The sequence below is a fragment of the Centropristis striata genome, chromosome 2 (genome assembly GCF_030273125.1).
Source record: "Centropristis striata isolate RG_2023a ecotype Rhode Island chromosome 2, C.striata_1.0, whole genome shotgun sequence".
Classification (NCBI taxonomy): Eukaryota; Metazoa; Chordata; class Actinopteri; order Perciformes; family Serranidae; genus Centropristis; species Centropristis striata.
Genome location: NC_081518.1, coordinates 27,153,108 through 27,173,425, shown reverse-complemented (window position 1 = coordinate 27,173,425; position 20,318 = coordinate 27,153,108). Strand labels below are relative to the sequence as shown.

Here is a 20,318-nt window from a genome sequence, read left to right as displayed (position 1 = left end):
AATCCTGCATTCAAAACTTACTGAAGTAAAAGTTCAAGACTATTGGCAGCAATATGTACTTAAATGATCAGAAGTAAAAGTACTTGTTATGCAGAGTGGATCCACTTGATTGTTTTATATAATTCCCAAAACATTATTATTATTATTATTATTATTATTATTATTATTATTATTGATGCATTTATATAAGCAGCTTTTTAATTTTCTCAAGGTAGAGCTCATTTTAACTACTAAATATTCTGTTATGACAATTTATAAAAATGCATAATAATTTAAAATTTATCATGTTTTTCATGTTCAATCTCGACTTGAAAAGTAACTAAAGCTGGCAGCTAAATGTAGTGGAGTAAAAAGTTAATTTTACCTCTAAAATGTAGTGAAGTAGAAGTATAAAGTTAAATAAAATGCAAATACTCAAGTACCTCAAAATTGTACTTAAGTATAGAACTTGAGTAAATGTTGAAGAGACTATTTGGAGAAAACTGCTCTATAAAATGTAAATATTTTTTATTTTATTTTATTGGTGCCTTTTGTGTTCAGTTTGTCAGTTTTTTCATTAAATGCTATTGTAAATAATTTACTTTTATTTGTTTTTAACTAAAAAGCAGTTTGTTGTATTTTAGCAGTATACTGAAAGCTGCAGCACTTAGTACACTTTAATATTTATTTATTTCAAGTTGTTATTGCATCGTTATTGCATATTGCATGTTTCCCTCGTATCGTGCAGCTCTGCCTCAGTAGCTGTCAGTCTCGTCCTCTCCTCTGAGGCTGGAATAGTCGAGATGGGTTAATGGTTTTAACCGTGACCTGACCGCTCATGTTTATGTTTGTCTTCTGGGCAGGTGGTGAGGTTTCACCTTGAGGCCTGAGGTTTAAACCCTCTGAGGCTTCAGTAAACTGTGTCCAATCATGTGTGAGGTGAATTCCACTTTCTTCAGAAAAACATGGAAACTTACTGCCCCTGCTGGTCATTCATCCTGGAAATAATATCCCCTCTATAAATACAAAATACAAGGTGCTGTTTTTTTTTAAAGTTACATTGTGACCCGGAACACATGGATAAAACCAGTTATTTTTAATCTATCTGAATAAGTCCAGAAACTTCCCGAACATTTTTTAAATTATTGCCTTTTTTCTGCTTCAAAATGTCTGTTAATAATTAAGTTAAAAAGAGATACTGTACATTACGATGTGGCTCTCAGACATTAACAATACCTCACATTTCTGGCTGAACAGATCATTTTTAGAATTGAAAGACCAGGCAGACAAATTTGATCTTATTTAAAAAATACTAAACTCTAGATGCAGTATTAGAGATTCGTTATAATTCTTGAGTCATCATCCACAGCTTGTATTTCACTCGATTTGTTGTATTTATTTATCATCATCCGTCATCACAGCTCAAAGCTTGACCAAAAAATAGTAAAACTGGTTACAGATCGCCCTGAGAGCTGAAAGAATCGCTAATAAATGTGTTAAAGATGTGCTAATGTTTGTTATCTAATACATCTTATAATGTAAATGTATCTTCTATGAGATTGGAGGGGAAGTGGCTTCATACTTTCTTTTGTATGTGTTTTTTGATTGTTTTTTGTTCTTTTTTCTCTGTTGTAATCAATGCTCTGATGGCAGGGTTAATGAGTATACAAATACAAAACTCCTTGTATTTAATACATTTCTTTCTTGTATTATGCACGATATTCTATGTCGGATTTACAAATAAAGGACTTATTGTCCTAACTAATATATTCAGAAGAAGGTCTTTTCAAAAATATTTTTAATGCTCTTCATAACTAAATGTCTGCCAGACTATATCTTAATAATATTTAAATTTATTATTTTATTTATGATACAAAGTTCACTTTGCTTTTCAAAAGTTTTAATATCACTTGACGGAGATCATTTGGATTTTTATGAGTTAATCGTGTGTGTGTTCTGTGTGAAGGAGTTCTCCGGGCCTCGGCTGGAACGGGCGTGTGGGTCGACTGAGCCGCTTGTCATCCAGCAGCTCCACCACAGAAGAAGACGGCATCTTCGTCAACTCTGCCAGCAGCAAACTCCTCGAGAGAGCCCACGACATCCTCATGTCAGTAACAAGCCAGAAGGCTTTAAACTTTGTCCTTTAACACTGATCATACAGTCCTGCACTCCCCTCAGCTGGAGTGTGTTCCTTCATGAGACACTATTTAACCCTCTGAACCCCAACAAGCCATTTCAGAGCGTTTTTTGCTCTTTTACATTTTTCTCACTGTGGCCTTGTATTTCACAGCAATACATAAGTCTGTAGCTCTGTGGAATCAGCACAATCATGACTAGAAGTGGAAACAACTCAAAAATATCTTTTGTGTATATTAAACACAGTTATAATGACAAATCTTAGATAAGAAAGCAACACTTTTTGAAGTGCTCACATGTCAGTTATATTTGGAAAAATATGTCCCCGCATGCTATACATATTGAACTACTTACATTTTTGCAATCTCTCATCTCTCTCCATCTCCTCTCAGCTCTGTGTAAACAGATTTTCAGTGAATATTTGTCATGTGACCGTTCGTCTCAGCAGAATCAGTCATGGCTTCAGCATTTAATGTTTTTAACAGAATCTAGTTAATACGAATGGTTTATTTTTGGCATTTTAAATGAGGCATGTAGAATAAAGTGATTTTGACCGAAACATCATGCTTGTAAGCTTTGTTTTGGTTACTTTTTCTAATGGAGACTTTTGTGACCCATTCAAGGACTGCCGAAAAGTTCAAATTTTGACGATAATGCCTGTTATTTTGCCAGTTTATTTCTACGATGAACTCTGTATTTTTGGTGATAACTTGAAAACATACGTAAATAATACCTATGGTGGTGTTCAGATGATTAATGGTTTTCTTTGAGCTTTCTTTCTTAATTTCACATAAAAAAAAACTGTTAATTCCACTGCAAGTTGTTATTTTGGTCAGCAGCATGGCCTTCATGGCCTCGAGACATCCTTTAAACTAAGTTCAAACTCAGTGTCAGCACACATCTGTCTGCTGAAGTGTCCTTCAGTGATCACTACATTCCTACCAGCTCCAACGGTGCTGTTCTGTAGCCGACCCTGACCTCTGACCTCCCTCTGGAGGGGAGCAAGTGAACAGAGAATTTCCCCACAGGGATGAATAAAGTTCTGCTTTCACTGACAGGAAAATGAGCCTCTTGGGAAGAATTTCAGGAATTAATTCAATGCTCTGTGGCCATTTAGCTCCCTTTTCACCTGTCGAGTTAAAGAGCAAAAAGAGGGATTGTGTTTGACTAACTTCTCTCTTTTTGTTTTATTAAAAACAGGAGGAACAAAAACTACAAATCTAAGCCAGCTCTCCCAAAGGTACAGTCCAGTTTATGTTTAATTTATCATAATAGAAGGTAAAGATTGTAATAAAGTGTTACATTATTAACACTGTCAACTGACCATCTGCAGCATTTACTGAACGTCAAGTCCCTGAAGTACCTGAGCAACCTGACGCTTCACGACCGCATCACCAAGTCGCTGCTTCACCTCCACAAGAAGAAGAAACCACCCAGTATCAGCGCACAGTTCCAGGTCAGCCACACACACACACACACACACACACACACCCAGTAGCACACTGCAGAGCGCCAATAATTTGCCATTCACTGCTCTCACCATAAAATAACACGATTAGCCTGAGCTGCACCGAGGAATCTCCCTCCAGCTGTGAATATGATAAAAACAAGGTGTGTCCTTTTCCAACTGGCTGTGGGTGGAAAACTCTATTTATCAGCCTGCCCACGGCCTTCGCTGTCCACTGTCTTATCCCTGTATTTGTCCAGAAATGTGTGTGTGATGTCTATTACATAGTTCACACACCCACCCAAAGGTCTTAAATGCCTGACATCATGTCTGGGAATCTAAGAAAAAAAAAAAGCGTAATAAATGTCTCATTAAAAAAAAAGTACTTTTGATTTGGTAAGAAAGTTTTATGAAACACTATTTTGAGATTCCTCACTAAAGCTCATTGCCATTTAACAGCTGAAAACAAAAGGGAAAACTGTTTAAGTTGAGCTTTGCTCCTTGTTTTAGCATTTTACTGCAAATTATTTTCTTTTAAAAGGCCCCAAACGTGAGATAAATGAGCTCATGAACATTAAGATTTTTAATGTTTATTTTTATTTATTTAACCTTTATTTATACAGGTTATCTCATTGAGAAACAGCGTCTCAATCTCAGGAGAGACTTGTTGAAGACATACAGCACAACAATACGACAGTACATTGTACATTTTTACAAAGGACACTCCTAAAGTGCAGTGCAACTGTCTACTTTAAACTATAAAACTATAAAATAGAACAAGAGCAGACCCTCGCTGACATTTTATTACAGATTTTTAAAACGTTTTGTTATGTGTTAACAAAATTCTTCTAAATAAACTAAAATTTAAAAGAAAATTTTCTGGGATCAGCTGGAAAATGCACCATTGTCACCACGGACTGTATAAAACGTCCTGAGTTGGCATTTTGGCTGTAGCTATCTTGTTTTTTTGCAACCAGTGTGTGTGTAAAATGAATCAAAAGGATGCTATATGACAGATTAGCATGGGGCACTCATTATTAAAATAAAAGCTGACTCCTCAGAGTTTCTTTTAACACCACTGAACTAAGACAAAAACACACAGTGCAATCTGTGTGGTTAAATCATAACCTGTCTATTTTACTCTCAGAGGGGTCATAATTTACTGAATGATCATCATGCTGTGTTGAAGAAGACTTGAAACGTAGAATTGAGACCATAAACTCATTATGAGAATGTTTACTATGGTAATAAATCAAGTGAGAAAAAGGGTCGTTTTCTCATAGACTTCTATACAGTCACTTATTTTTGCAACTAGTGAAGTCTCACAGGACTACAAACATGAAGATCTTATAAAATATGATACATCGCTGCATCTAAAAAAAGTTAAAATGAGCACAACCTTAAAATGCAATATACACATTAATGCAACTGGAATATTTTTATCCAAAAAAACCTCATAAAATCTATCCAAACTTGACATTTACTTGTAGTGGACTACTTTCCCTGTGTAGTTTTAGTACTTCAAGTGATGTAAAGGATCTGAATACTTATTCCACCACTACTGACAACTGACATTAACATCCAGAATAATTTGGTTATCTTTAGGTCAGAAAATGTCTCTCGGTAACACGAACCAGCTCTGAAAAACCTCCAACAACCTAAAAAAAGCGTTTTATTTTCATCCCGTTTCATTTCTTTGAACGTGAACTCTGCGCTCTGGCTGTTGGAGGTACAGATGAGTGGCGAGGCCCCTCTGGCAGGCAGCCCTGGCCCCAGTGTGTGGATGACTTCACTTCCCACATCCTGTGCTGCGCTGATTGCTTTAATCTCCCATGGAGGAGGAGGAGGAGGAGACTGAATTCCCCCTGCCACTGAATTATAACACACATATGCTGACACACATGTGCATTTGTTTACACACACACACACACACACACACACACACACACACAATAACTGCACATGGAAATACACACATGGTTTCCTTTTTTTCCCCCTGCAGCACCACATGTGTATGTGGACATGTTGCTTGTATTTATGATCCCAGGCAGCGGCTTTAATCTTGCAACAGAGAGTTTTTCTTACCAGGGCTGATAGAGCCACCTGACTCTCACTTCTGCCTGTCAAACAAGCAGCGTTTGCTCTGTGTGCACCTTTATATTCTGTGCCTTGTGTTGAATCTGTCTGTGTCTCTTTCTGCAGGCCTCCCTCAATAAGCTAATGGAGACTCTGGGTCAGTCTGAGCCTTATTTTGTCAAGTGCATCCGTTCCAATGCTGAGAAGGTACAGTGTGCTCACTCCAGATTGAGGCCTCTTTCACTGTTTGGGTTCAGTTTTCAAAGCATTTTTCATTTCCTTTTGAAGTTTGAACTTTCCTAAAGCTGTTTATCATTTCCCCCCCTCTTCTCTTCTCCTCTGTAACCTCTGCTGCCTGTCGCTTTCCCCTTTTCTGTCATCTTTCCCTCTTCTCCTCTCTTCTCGATTTTTTTTCTCTCTTCCTCAGCTGCCCTTAAGGTTTAACGATAACCTTGTGCTGAGGCAGCTGCGTTACACGGGCATGCTGGAGACTGTGCGCATCCGACAGTCGGGCTACAACATCAAGTTCAGCTTCAAGGTAAAAAAAAAAACAACACACATTCACTCATCAGACTAAAACTGGCATGGATTCAAGCCCTGTCACATATTGTTATGTTTACTCCAGTCATTTAAAGAGAAAGAAACAAACACTTATAATAAAACAGTGCATGAGAAGCTTATTTCATAAGGATTCGGGTGTGTTCAAGTTCTTTATTCTTTTCTTGTGCACAACCATTACAGAAGCAGTTTCTGCCTCGTACAATTCTCATTAAATAACTATAAGAAGAAAACCAGCAAAATCTGAAACTAAGACAAATGCAAGTGCATGTTGAAAAATGAGGCTAAAAATTTCATAAATATATTGCAGTATTTTGCTCGCCATTAAGTAAGAAGTCTGTTGTGGACTGATAATACTTTCATACTTTTTACTTCAGTAACATTCTGATTGCAGTAGATTATTGCAGTGTACTTTTAAATTGCAGTATTGGTACTTAAAGACATACTATGTAGGAATTGTCGATTACTGTCTGTAAACACAACATTAAAACTCGGCCCCGGCTCAACCAAAGCATCCAGACTCTTTCTCATTTTGGAACAAGCTTTGTCCACTTGGTGTTTCACCTCGCTATATTAATTTAATATATATTTTCGGAGCTTCATGTCCAAAGATCGATGCCCAAGTCTCTGCAGATTCAGACACACTGATAGTTGGGTCAGAAGTGATGATGAGAGGGATGATTTCTGTGCAGTGCTGAAAAGTAACTAAGTACATTTACCCAAGTACTGTACTTAAGTACAATTTTAAGGTACTTGTACTTTACTTGAGTATTTTCACTTTATGTAACTTTATACTTCTACTCCACTACATTTTAAGGGCAAATATTGTACTTTTTACTCCACTACATTTAGCTGACAGCTTTAATTACTTTTCAGGTCGAGATTTAACATGAAAACTTTTTTTTTTCTTACAACAGTATATTAAGTAATTTAAATTAGCCCTTCCTTGAGAAAATGTAAATGCTGCTTACATAAATGCATCAATAATAATAATCCAATAACATTTTTAGAATATTCAAAACAATCTGAGTCGGTCCATTCTGCAAAACGAGCACTTTTACTTTTAAGTACATTTTGATGCTGATACTTTTGTACTTTTACTTCAGTAAGTTTTGAATGCAGTACTTTTACTTGTGAATAAGAGATCTGAATACTTCTTCCACCACTGTTTCTGTGTGGGTTCATACATATTCTTTCATGAAAATCCTGCATAGCATACCTTAAATTATTTATTTGAGTACTTGTTTTATTGGTACATAATTTTAAGATATGTATGACATGAGTGACAATGAGTGAATTGTGTAAAATAATGAAAAGAATGGTGCAAACTCACAGCAGTAGATGCAAAGATATCTTTGCTTCCTGTCTTTAATCTGGGTCATGCTCCAAAAATACTTGATTCTCCTGTAATAAAACTAATAACATTTTCTCATTACGCCCTCCACGCCCTGCACTGTAAATGCCCAGATTTTACACTCCACAGCTCCAGTTTTTCAACCCAGATTTCTGTCTCCGAGCCCAGCCTGGGGAATGATTTTATCAGGCATGACAGAGCTCCTCCAGAGCCACAGACGACATCATACAATAGTTTTTACAGTCTGAGCACTAAATATGATTAGTGAAGTGACCTTTATGTGTAGAATTGATGTAGTTCCCCTTTAAATGATGTTAGTATGCTGAGAGCTATAACAGACCCACTTCGTCCTCTATTCTTTGTCTAGAAACTCCAAGTATCATGTTCATCATGAAGCAAACAGTGGAAATGGTCAAAAGAGTTCATCGGCAGATTGCATTAACATGTTCCTGTGTGCAGGCCAGAACACTGATGCACTATCAGTGTCACTGTCCCAGAACTTAGAACGACACTCAGGTTTCCACGAGTTCCTGTGCCAGCGATGAATTCATCTGCAGGTCGCTGATGCTGTTTGAGCCACGATACATTGTGTCAAGAGGGAATTATGGGGGACGTGAGGTGGCAGCCATCTCAATCACACTGGCTCTCGTGAGAATGATGTCAGCGATGTGAGAAAATCTGAGTGACTAATAAACGGATCATGTTTTAATGCTGATTGGAAGTGAGTCTCTGGACAGAAAATGTTTGGGAGTGGCTCACTCCCACTCCAGCGTTCCTCTTGCGTTATTTTCCATTTTGTGGTCTCCAGTGTTCATCTGTGCCAGTCTTGTCACGTCGAGGTTTCAGGCAAAGATTTAATCACAGATTATTTTCCCATGAAACCACAGTGGTATCTTCTGTAGCAGGTTTTATTTGCTGTGACTCTGAGAGCTTTGCTGCTAAAACTTCTGCTGCTTCTCAGATACAATCACAGGTCATGGAGTTCCATTTATGGCACTCGAATCATTGAACGTGAGTCATTTTAACAGGGTTGACTCTCTCCAGAAACTTCACCAGTTACGTACTTATAGTGGTGGAAAATAACTAAGTACACTTACTAAAGTCTTGCGTGTATGTCCAGTTTTCAGATATTTATTGCATTTATGCCTTTTTTTATGCTTCAATTCTGAATTTATGCTTCAAAACACTGAACTTTTGTCTCCACTACATTCATAATATCAGCTTTAATCACTTGTAACTTTTAAGATTAAAGCGTCCACTGATTAAAATGTCGTTCCTTTGATCCAGTCTACATGACTTTGACAAACGCACCCCAAACTGCTCCCGATGCTGCACCGTCAGTGTATTGATAAGCGTGAATGTTTGTTTGTTGCATGTGCGCATGGTAGCTAGTGGTTAAGAAAAAAGTGGCATTATTAGCAGCATTAACAATATAATATAACATACGTAATATATCATAAATCAGAGGTATTTTTACTTTATAATACTAAGCAGGATTTTGAATGTAGGATTTTTACAGTGTTGTGTTGGTAGTTATAGTAAAGTGAGAAAAAAAGAGATTTTGGTTTGATGATTTAGATTACTTTTTTCCCATATTTTAGACATGTCTATGAAAAATGGCTTTGCCCGTATCATTTTTCCTTTTTTTCATATGTGAAACCGGTGGAATAAAAGTTCCAGGTGATTTTTTTCCCCATTTTTTCCTTTATTGTTGTAATGCTCATTTTGGCCACAAGAGACTGAAGTGCACCACTACCTCATGTTCTAAATACCACTTAAATCATTTGTGTTTTCTTCCAGGTGAGATTTAATCACTCCATGCACTCTAAACAGAAGGTACATAAGCCATTAGAGTCATATTTAGAACATGGGATAGATGTGCACTTCTGGAGAGAAAACAATTGAGATCAGCCCTAAAATTGGATTATCATTATTTCTTCCACCATGGAAAATAGTCCTTACCAATATTGGAAAACTAATTTAAAACTGTCACTTTGTATTTAGTTATTTGTGTGGACTGAACTTTAAATCTACACAACTGAGTGCAAAACTCATAAAACTGTAACTATTTTGATGACCTCACTCAGATGATTTTAGCACCAGACATCTTCGTTCATCATAAAAAATTCCCCCCCAAACATATTTAGTGCTGCGGTCAGCACTAATGAGAAATATCTTGGGCATGGCATCACTTCGGAGGACTGTGCTGTTTCCAGACCCTTCAGAACAGAGCCTCTCCATTGTCCGCGGCTCTCTGAAACACTCCCCATGCTTGTAATTGTATAAACACAGCATCTGTTTCCCGATCCACCCCCTGCAGCACAGAGTGTATTGAATTCAGACAATGGGCCTCAGTTTGAGGAGTGGGAGTTGAACATATTTATGCCATGATGTTTGAACCCCTGCAAATATGGACAGCATGGACTTTTACCTGAAACCACATGTGCCTTGGCGGCTTTTGTTTCTGCTCAAGAGATGCTGCAGCAGGCTTCACTCTCTGCTGCTGGTTAAGATTTATATGTCACAGTCGAGGCTTCAGTGTTTTACATCCCAAACTAATGAATCCTCTACTGGAATCAGTGTCAGAGAAACTGATGGCTATATCAGAATCTAAACCTTCTGTTAGACGCATTACTGGACGGAAATCGTGTGCACATATTTGTCTTTAACACCTTTCTTTGTTCTCTTTATAGGATTTTGTCCATCACTTCTCAGTGCTGCTCCAGGAGGGCACCAGTGCCACCAGGGAGAGCATCCAGCAGAGTCTGGACCAGCTAGGCCTTGAGCCAGATGGGTACCAAGTGGGAAAGACAATGGTATTTACCCTCTCCTTTCCTCTGTGCATTTTTTAAATTATATGGCAAACAATTACAGTAAAAAACATAGTGTGACATCTGTTTTTGATACTGCACATTATACCTGTCAGAATAATTCTCCTTTACTGTCCAAAAACACATGTGAGAAATGTGTTTGTCATTGCAAATGAATGTTACACAGCTGAGCTTTTTTCATCGTGGAGAAATGCCTTAAACCTGCATTCTTTCTATTGGCCAGCAGGGGGCAAATTCACCGGCTGCAAATAGAAGTCTGTCTAAAGGCCAATAACAATTTGACCCTATGTCTTACATGATTTAATATTTAATTTATGGTCTCAATGAGGGCTGCAACTATTGATTCTTTTTGCATAATCTGCAGGTCATTTACTTGTTTGTTAAATTAATTGTTTGGTTTATATAATGTCAAAAGTAGTAAAAAATTGTTTCTTCAGAATCCAAGTGTCTTGTTTGCCAGTCAAAACCTGAAAAAAATGAGGAAAACAGGAACTCTCCTTATTTGAAAGGCTCAAAACAGCAATTTCTGCTATTTTGCATGTTTTACTATACTATTTACTATAATAGATTATCAAAAAAGTTGGTTTATTGTTGGATAATTTTCCTAATTGGTTAGTCAACTAATCTTTGCAGCTTTAGTCTTGATTGCTAGTCTTCAATACAGCATGATGTTAATTTTATAAATTGTGGTCCCATATAAAGTAAAATAGACAGTCAGATCCACCCTCTTGTCCAAATATGGTCATTTCTGAACAGAAAAAACAAAGTGACAATGGCCAAAATGGCAAACTCAAGACTTCAACACAGTAGTAAACAGACCTATGAGTGATAATACAGCTTCTTCGTCCACTTCTTTCACACAGTCTTTGTTCAGCTCTCATAAGTTATATTCAGACCTTTTCTGATGGTCCCAAAGTTTCATTCATTACCAAAATAATGTAAAAGGACAGCAAAAGCTGATATAAAAACTGAAAAACTGATATAATACAGTCATGGCAAAAATTATTACACCACCCTTGTTTTATTCAGTTTATTGTTCTTTTTAATGCCTGGTACAACTAAAGGTACATTTCTTTGGAGAAATGTAATGATAACAACAAAAATAGCTCATAAGAGTTTAATATAAGATCTGATATCTAGACATTTTCCATGGTTTTCTTGAAAATGATTTTGGTTATTATCAAGAAAACCATGGACAATGGCTAGATATCAGCTAATTACCTAATAATTTCGGTCTAATAATTTTTCCATGACTGTTTCTGTTTATATGTAATTTAGCGGTGTAGCCAAAAACTAGTGTCTGGTTTTAAATGTATCACATGTTCTAAGTTTCAGCTTATTGCAAATATGGTATGGAAAAAAGGTTTTTACTACTTTTAATTCAACAGCAATTAAAGAGAAATATCAGGGTTCAATAAGTTAAAGTCACAATGTTTAATCCAGATGTAAAATGAAAATGTAGAGCGAACAGTGTTTTAGTGGCTTGATCGGTTGTTTGGTGATATTGGTGAAACACAAATGTTTAGGCTCATCATGCTGCTTGTTATTATGTGTTTAATGTTAAACTATCTATTGCTGCATGTTGAGGCAGTAAGGAATGTGGAAACTGGCAGTCCAGGAACCAAAAACACTCAAAGTGATGTGGGGTTTTAAAATGACTCAAACTTGGTTTATTAGACTGTTGAATTACAGAAACTATAAATAGAATCGTAGATAAAGGGAAAGGGTCGTGGCGAGGATAACCTCATATTACCTGAAAGCATCCTCCCTCTGGAGAAAAAGGAAGTAATAAAGACACCATATTTGGTGTTGGTATGAATGAGTCATGATGGAGGGGTCCATGCCTTCGGGATGCTGTCTATATAATTAAAGATCATACCTGACATTCTTGGGACCATGAATCCAGTCAGGGATCTCAGTTTGTGTGTCAGTGGAGCTTTTTTAAAGAGTGTGTGTGTTTCTCCATGCACAGCCAGACAACCCCGCTCCTTACTAAGTGTGTTTTATACCCTGTGCTGACTCCTTCATGGTCCCTCCCCTCAGGTGTTTCTGCGCGAGGCCGAGCGTCAGCGGCTGCAGGCCGTACTCCACGCTGAAGTCCTCAGACGCATCGTCACGCTGCAGCGGAGGTTCAGAGCACGGCTGGAGAGGAAACAGTTTGTCAGGATGAGAGAAGCAGTGATCTGCATCCAGGTATAGTTCATTATTATCACTGCTCTCCTCTCCATCAGCCTCATTTCTATCTTTTTCTTCTGTTTGATTTTAATTACTATTTATTGTTTTTGTTTGGAAATATACTCATGAAAGTTGTTTTTTGTTTGAGTGTTAATTCAGTATTTTTGCTTATCAATTTTAGAGTTAATGATATGATCACATCATGCCTCACACATTCTTCTCTTCCCGTTCCAACACATTGGCACTGGTTCTTCCTGTTTTCAGGTTTAGACCTTTTAGCCTCTTTCTTGCACTGAGAGTAATTACAAAAACAGTCAACATGTGCGTTTGTATGTAAAAAAGCTGGTCTCACACAGCCAGCAGCTCCTCACTGCTCCAGAAATGTCAGCGTGCATTACCAAAGAGGTGTTATTTATATTAACTTATCACAAATCAGGAGTCTAAATGGCTATGTTCTTGCCTGAAAAAAGCTGCTGTGAGCTTCAAAACTTTTTTTTTGTGTATCTTTCTGTTATCTTTCTAATATTATTTTGTATCACAATATAGCCTATAACCTTTTTGCACCTATATATAATGTGCAGTTGAATGTCTCAGTGTACTCTGAAATTAATGCATAGAACAAATAAACAATTGAAGTTAAAAAAGAAATCATAGAATCAATCTAGAAACAAAAATATATTCTAAACTTTTGACTAATCAAAGTAGCCACCTTTGGTAGATATAACAGCTGAACACACTCGTTACTTTCTACAATGGAAATCAAACATTCTTCAGAAAGTTCTTCCCAACTCCCCCCAAAGTTCCCATATATGTGTAGCACTTGTATGTTGCTTTGCTTTCACTCTTTTGTCCAGCTCATCCCAAACCAGCTCCATGGGGTTTAAGTCTGGAGACTGTGCTGGCCACTCCATGTTTTCAAGCTTACCATCTTGTTCTTTTTTCTTAAGGTTCTGGCATAGCTTGGACTTATGTTTTGGGTCATTATCTTGCTGTAGGATGAACCCCTGACCAACTAGGCGCATCCCCGAGGGTACTGCATGGCGCTGCAGAATGCTGTGGTAGCCGTTTTGGTTCAGGGTGCCTTTGACTCTGTCCAAGTCACCGACCCTAGATCCAGTAAAACAGCCCCAGACCATCACACTTCCTCCTCCATGTTTGACAGTTGACGTCACACACTGAGGAAGCATCCTTTCGCATACTCGACGGCGTACAAAAATCCCGCGTGATGAACCGAAGATTTAAAATTTTGATTCATGAGTCCATAACACCTTCTTCCAGTCTCAGTAGTCCACTGGCGGCGTTTCATGGCCGAGGCAAGCCTCTTTTTCTTATTCTGAAGTCTCAGCAATGGCTTTCTTGCGTCAACTCGACCCATCAAACCTGCAACTTGAAGTCTTCTCTTCACAGTTGAAACTGAGACTTGCTTACTGCGACCACTATTAAGCTGTGCTTGAAGCTGTTGTCCTGTAAACTGCCTGTTGACTCTCAGAAACTTGTCTTGTCTGATGCTGTTATGGCTTTGGCTCTGCCAGACCTCTGCCTGTCAGTGTCTGCGTGCCTTTTGATGGTAAAGGAAACTGTACTCACTGACACCTTGACCTTCTTGGCAATTTCTCTGTAGGAAAGACCTACATTTTTAAGTGTTATGGTGGTCTATCTCTCTTCTATCATTAATTGCCTTTTCTTCGCCATTTTTATAGTAACACACTACTTTCTGTAGTACACTACTGTTCAAACAGTGCCCACAACCGTATGGTACCACAGTGTGTTCCAACACTACTTTTATGCAGACACAGGGGGTTGTAAGTGATCAAGAAAAGTTGGAATTGGTAGCACCAACTTTCAAGGCTTGATCAACCTCCATTGCTGCTGAATTGCTTTAAGTTGTTAACCCATTTCTTGTTCCCTGAAAAGGGCCTTTTTGTATAATTCTGAAAAGTACATTATTTTTCAGTTTTGGTTAACCTTAACTTTTTTTTATTTACCTCTGGCAGTTCACCTCTAAATCTTGTACCCTTTTAAGCTGTTCATTGGACTTGAACTGCTTGAATTTCAATAAAAAACTGGAAAAATTGGTTTGTTCTAAAACTTTTGACCGGTAGTGTATATATATAACACACAGCATAAGCATAAGAAAAAAACAGTGTGTATGTTAAGGTGCAAAAAGGTTATACACTTTATTGTGATACAAAATAATATTAGAAAGATAACTGAAGCACTGCCAGCTTGAAGTGAAAAATGAAATGAAAGAAACTATGTACGAAAGATGTCGGTTGATATCAAGGATGTTTCATTTTATCCTAAAAGAATACCACACCCTTATAATGACCACTGTTATGTTAATTAGTCATATTAGGCCGTAAATGCTTGAAGAAAAATGTTTTTCTGACAAGCCTCCATGGTGGAGGAAGAAGAAGAGGTAAATGAGTTTTGACTAAAAGGAAAAGATCATATTATCATGAAAATAAAACATTATTATCATCATCTCTTCACAGAAATGGTGGCGTTTGTACCGGTCCATAGAAGAGGCAGAGGAGGATTATGACCCCAGCGTCCAGGAGGGGGCAGCTCTGTGTCTGCAGACACACTGGCGAGGCTACAGGGAGCGCCACAGGTTTAGGCTGTGGAAGGAGGCTGCTGTGGTGCTGCAGAGGGCCTGGAGGTTGTGGCTCCACCGGCGCTGCACGGCAGCTCTGGTTATCCAGACGGCCTGGCGCTGTCATCGAGCCAGAGAAGCCTACTTGCATCTGTATGCCACTGTGGAGCAACTACAGGCCGTTAGCAGAGGCTTCCTCGCCAGGCAGAGGTAAAGGACTCCGAAAACACCTTCTGAGCACCAGTTGTTTCTTCCATTGCTAGAAAACTTGGGAGTGGACCAGTTTAGTGAGACAAAAGCAAACATTTTAGTCTTTTTAGAGAGGTACAGTCCTCTAAAAATAGCTTCTAAGGGTATGACTGCTTGATTTTTTTTCTCAAGCTGCTGAAAAACCTGATTAGTCTTTGCACACAGCTCGTGCTGGTCAGTATTTGGTCATTGTTCAGTGTGATTATAGTCCAGCTTGGTAAGAGCATGCCATTACACAAGCAAAGCAGCTCTGCAATCAGCTGAGCTGCTAAGAGCAAGACTTTTTAACTTTGGTGAATACTTGAAGGCAGTTTTGTTCAGAATAACCAGTTAAAATGTATCTTGAGAAAAGGTAAAAGAAGAAGCTGAAGTTGTAACCATGTCATCTTGATTTACAGCTTCAGAAAACTAAGAGAGCAGAGACTGAGGGAGAAGAAGGAGCAGCAGGAGAAGCTGCTTCAGCTGCAGAATGGCCAGGTGAGTCTCTCACCAGAGGAAGAGGAGGAGTCGCCTGAGAGGATCATGGGGTTGGACCTCAGTACGTGGGAGGATCGATCCTATGAGCAGCGAGAAAGGAGCCTGCAAGGCCTCAGCAGCCAGGAGGGCGCAGTGAAAGAGGAGGGAGATGGAAGAGAACTGGCTCCAACAAAGGAGAGTCCTTCGAAAGTGAAAACTGAAGCACCAGATTTGACCTCCACTGTGGTGGTGCGTGAGAGGTCCAGGACTGTGGACGAGCCCAGCCAGAAAACCACCCGGGCCAAGAGGGAGAGCCGGCGGATGAGAGAGTTGGAGCAGGCCAAGTTCAGCCTGGAGCTCCTCAAGGTCCGGGCGACCAGCGGAGGATCCTCGTCGCCAACCGAGGAGCGGCGCTGGTCCTTGGAGCTGGTGCCCCCTGCAACACCGCCTCTTCGCTCGCCCCAGGGCACGCCCGACAGCCAGAGCTCCAAAGGCAGCTTTGAGCTTCTCAGCATGGACGACGAGCCACCCAAGGCCACAGAGGAGGTGACGGACAGCGAGGACCTCCTCTCCCCTGTTCCTCCAGTCGATACAGAGCCTGATGTGGAGGTTGTGTCAACCAGCCCGATGCCAGTTGAACCACACTGGACAGCCGTTCCTGATGCTGCTGCCCAGCCATGCAGCCAGGATAAGATCACAGTGGATCCAGCAGCCCCCTCTGCCCCAACACATCCGCCCAAAATTGAGAACTACCTCCCTACATTTTACGTCCCAGCTGAGGGCAGCACAGTCGTCTCCCATCGTCCCGCTGAAGAGCTCAAACAAACCACAGAGGCATCCGTCTCTACAACCACCACGACCACCATCACCAAGCCTCTCAAAGAACGACGCGAGTCAGCACGACGACCAGTAGTGGTGGTCATCAGCATGCAGAAAGAAACGCCGATAAGTCAAGAGCTGAGCGATATCGTCCGTCCCCCTGTAGAGGTTCGAGACTCTGCGGCCCAAACGGGGGAGAAACCAGACCCAGCTCCCGTCCCCGTTTCTACCTCTGTCCCTCAGGCTGACCAGGCCGTCATAGAGAAGCTGGTGCGACTGAACGAGGAGAAAGAGGTGAGGCAGCGTAACCAGCAGCAGCAGAACGAGAAGGAGATGATGGAGCAGATCAGACAGCAGAAAGAAGCGCTGGAGCGGCAGCGGCTTTTCTTCGCTCAGTACGAGAGAGACATGTTTGAGAAGCAGAGAGGAGAAGCTCTGCACCGGATACAGCAGAGCAGACAGGCCGGACAGGACGCTGGAGGAGCCGCAACCTCCGTCAAGCCAGTCAGACCCAGCTCCCTGCTGATCGAGAGGACAGCCGGGATAGTTCCTCACGCCAGGACACAGTCAGAGTCCTCTGCCCCATCAGAGCACTCTCATCCAGGTGCCCCTCAGCCTCAGCTGCCTCCTCCACCTGCCTCTGCTCCCAGAGAGAGACGCAAGGAGAGCAGGCCTGCTCCTGAGGGCTGGGCACCCAAACTCACTCTGGAGTCTAAAGACGGAGGAGCAATCAGAGCGAGAACAGCCGCCAAGAAGCCACAGAGCACTCAAGGCACCGCCATTAGTATGACGGACAAACCAAACATCTTCTTCTCTCCAAAGGACAAAGTGACATTTACAAAGTGAGTCCTGAAGTCTTACATTCATGTTTTATGCTATACACTATGTAAAATGTTGGTGTTTGTTGTTATTATCATAAGTTTAGATTTGATTATACTTTATTGATCCTACAACGGGAAAATTCACTTGTCACAGCAGAAAAACAGAAGCAAAAGGTGTGAATATAAATCACAGAGGAAAAATAAGTAGTAGTTTGAATGAAAAATGAAAAACATAAAGAGATCAAGATTATATAAAAGCTATCTGAGTAGTGTAATAATAACTGCTAACAAAGGTATATTTATTATAAGGAGGTATTTACAATTTAGGAGTTTGCTTTTTGCTTCATAAAAATGAAGAGAAAAAAATATATAACAAGTACTGCAGAAAACAACATAAATATGTACAATACAACTTATAAAAAATAAGTTAAATACATCTTTTTTTGACTTGGACAGCATAACATGTTATAATCTGAAAACCAGGTTCACCGGGGGGGAAAGAATCATTTAAAAACATTAGATTTCCACTAAATGAAAATGTCAAAAATATCAAAATGATTATTTTAGCATCATATGTTGTATTGAAGTGGCTTCTTTCAAAGTCTTGTGAGGCAGTAAAGTTGAAATGTTGTCTTGACAAGAGTTATCCTTACTTTAGGAGTCAATATTTGTAACATAAATTATCCAGGCCACCTTTCTAAGATGAGACAACAAATCAATAGTTGACAAAGGGTAGCCAAAATAATTTCTGTTCTAAAAAAAATTGTCTCTGCTGCGGTAGACAAAGACTATTTATCACCTCTCTAACTCTCTCACACACATACTCTCACACATACACAGAGAAAGATGTTTTTGTTGGAATGATTTATCCTCTAAAAAGTAGAGACGCTGCACCAATTTCCACTGAGATCGGCTCATTTTTCTTGGACAAAAAGAAATTATACCATCAGACTTGTTTTATAGATGCTATAACCACATAAGTATTCTTCACATAGCAGATTTAAGTGTTTATTTAACCCTCCTGTTATGTTGCGGATCAAATTGACCCATTTCAAAGTTTGTAATTCTAAAAAAAAATAGTTAAAAATAAAACAAATAATTAAAAATTAAAAAAAAAATACAAAAATCAATGTCATTTGTATTTTATATGTAGGTGCTTCCAATGTACATTAAAAAGTTTTAACATGCATTTTTTTTAATGAAAAATGAGAATTATCCTCATTGAACCATGATCTTTGAGAGGTAATGAACACCATTGCACTAAATATTGATTGAAATGGTTAGTAATGGAGTTATTAATGAAATATAAACTATGTTTATTGGGATTTTTTTAGTTTCTGGACCATTAGGTAATTAAAATGCCTCAGGTTATTGCTGTTCCTGAAAAAACGAACAAAACAGAAGGGTTAAGTACATTTTTATGACTGTCTTGGGGACCTTTTTATTTGGATTAATTTCTTTCCATTCAAAACATTTTGTATTTAAGTTTCCTCTTTTTGCCCACCAGGTTTGACAAGGATGCCATCACTAAAGAGACACCTGCAGCTGTTCCCAGAGATGTAGCATCACCCATCACTAAACCCTCTAAAGGAGCAAAAACACGCGATGTAAGCCACCTGTCCTTTTTCATTTTTAGAAAATAGACGTAAAGCATGTGTTTGCCAGTTTGCAGGAGTGTCTTTTTGTGTTTTTGTGTGAGTGAATTAATGAATCTTGGCAGCTCCCAGTCTGACACTAAAAACGACACAGCTGACCTACATGAAGAAGAACATGCACTGAAGCTCTTCTGCAGGTTATTAAAAGCTCCTTTTAAACTGTTGCTGTTATCACTTCTGATAAAACTCCAGGTCGGCAGAGCGGGCCAAAAAAAGAAAGCCAGAATGGCACGGACCCGCTCCGACTTCCTCACCCGCGCCCCCATCCTCTCAGTTGGGGGCGATTCAGAGGAGGATGAGTACGACGGCGACAGCCCCGTCAGCCCCCGCAGTTACACTCTGCCCCTCGCCAAACAGAGCTCCACGGAGGCGGGCTTAAGAGAGTCCTGTTTCAGTGACTCAGACATGGTAACAGGCGCCATCCAAGCCACACGTTCTTAAAGCAGCGTGGCTTCTCTTTGACGTTTCTAACCCCTCAAACTGAACTTTAGGAAACTTTCTAGAACTATATACTAACTTTTCACAATAGTGGAAGACATTTCAAATGTATTTCAAGGCAGCTGTTTCAGAATGAAGTACCTGCATAATATAGTTTAAACATCATCCTTCCAATAGAAGAACTAACTCTCTGGTTTTATGCATAATACAAATATTTGTAACTTTTAAAGAAATTCAATGGAGTCAAACAACCATAAATCTAATACTTTATTATTTTGACAACTCCTCTAGAAAACATTCTCAAAGGTGAAAGTTAATATGATTTAGTCGGAACTTTTAAAGTGAGGTTTTATAAGGTAGTTATCCATAGTTTATTACCTACAATAGATGGCGTCCACACGTTTGGAGAAGCAGGCAGAAGTACCAGCAATAAAGCTAAGCAATGTACCAGTAAATATGGGGGCATCAGCAAAATGTATTGCAGCCACCTAAAAAAATCAATACTGGTTTAGCTTTAAGCTATATTTAGAATATTTTACTGCTTTAACTATGCTCTCTTCAAAGCCACCAGAATCCTTTGACAGAAACACTAATTTAACATCACATAACCCAGGAGTCTACAGGTCTACTGCTGCCTCAGTCATTTAATTAGTCTGTGTCATTTTGGTGATTTTGGTGAATCAGAACTGACCTTTTAAAACACTAAAGTCACACAATGATACAAATAA

General features: G+C 39.3%; 1 protein-coding gene across 1 annotated transcript in view; it reads left to right on the top strand.

The window, feature by feature from the left end:
• The window catches only part of myo9aa (myosin IXAa), a 151,860-nt gene that overhangs the window by 116,571 nt on the left and 14,971 nt on the right, over positions 1 to 20,318 (top strand). The window contains exons 18-28 of the mRNA XM_059347879.1: positions 1,946 to 2,086; positions 3,316 to 3,355; positions 3,449 to 3,571; positions 5,765 to 5,845; positions 6,066 to 6,176; positions 10,244 to 10,366; positions 12,425 to 12,574; positions 15,052 to 15,362; positions 15,800 to 17,518; positions 19,005 to 19,104; positions 19,345 to 19,560. Coding sequence (XP_059203862.1) covers positions 1,946 to 2,086; positions 3,316 to 3,355; positions 3,449 to 3,571; positions 5,765 to 5,845; positions 6,066 to 6,176; positions 10,244 to 10,366; positions 12,425 to 12,574; positions 15,052 to 15,362; positions 15,800 to 17,518; positions 19,005 to 19,104; positions 19,345 to 19,560 — 3,115 coding nt within the window. The remainder of the gene's footprint in view (positions 1 to 1,945; positions 2,087 to 3,315; positions 3,356 to 3,448; positions 3,572 to 5,764; positions 5,846 to 6,065; positions 6,177 to 10,243; positions 10,367 to 12,424; positions 12,575 to 15,051; positions 15,363 to 15,799; positions 17,519 to 19,004; positions 19,105 to 19,344; positions 19,561 to 20,318) is intronic.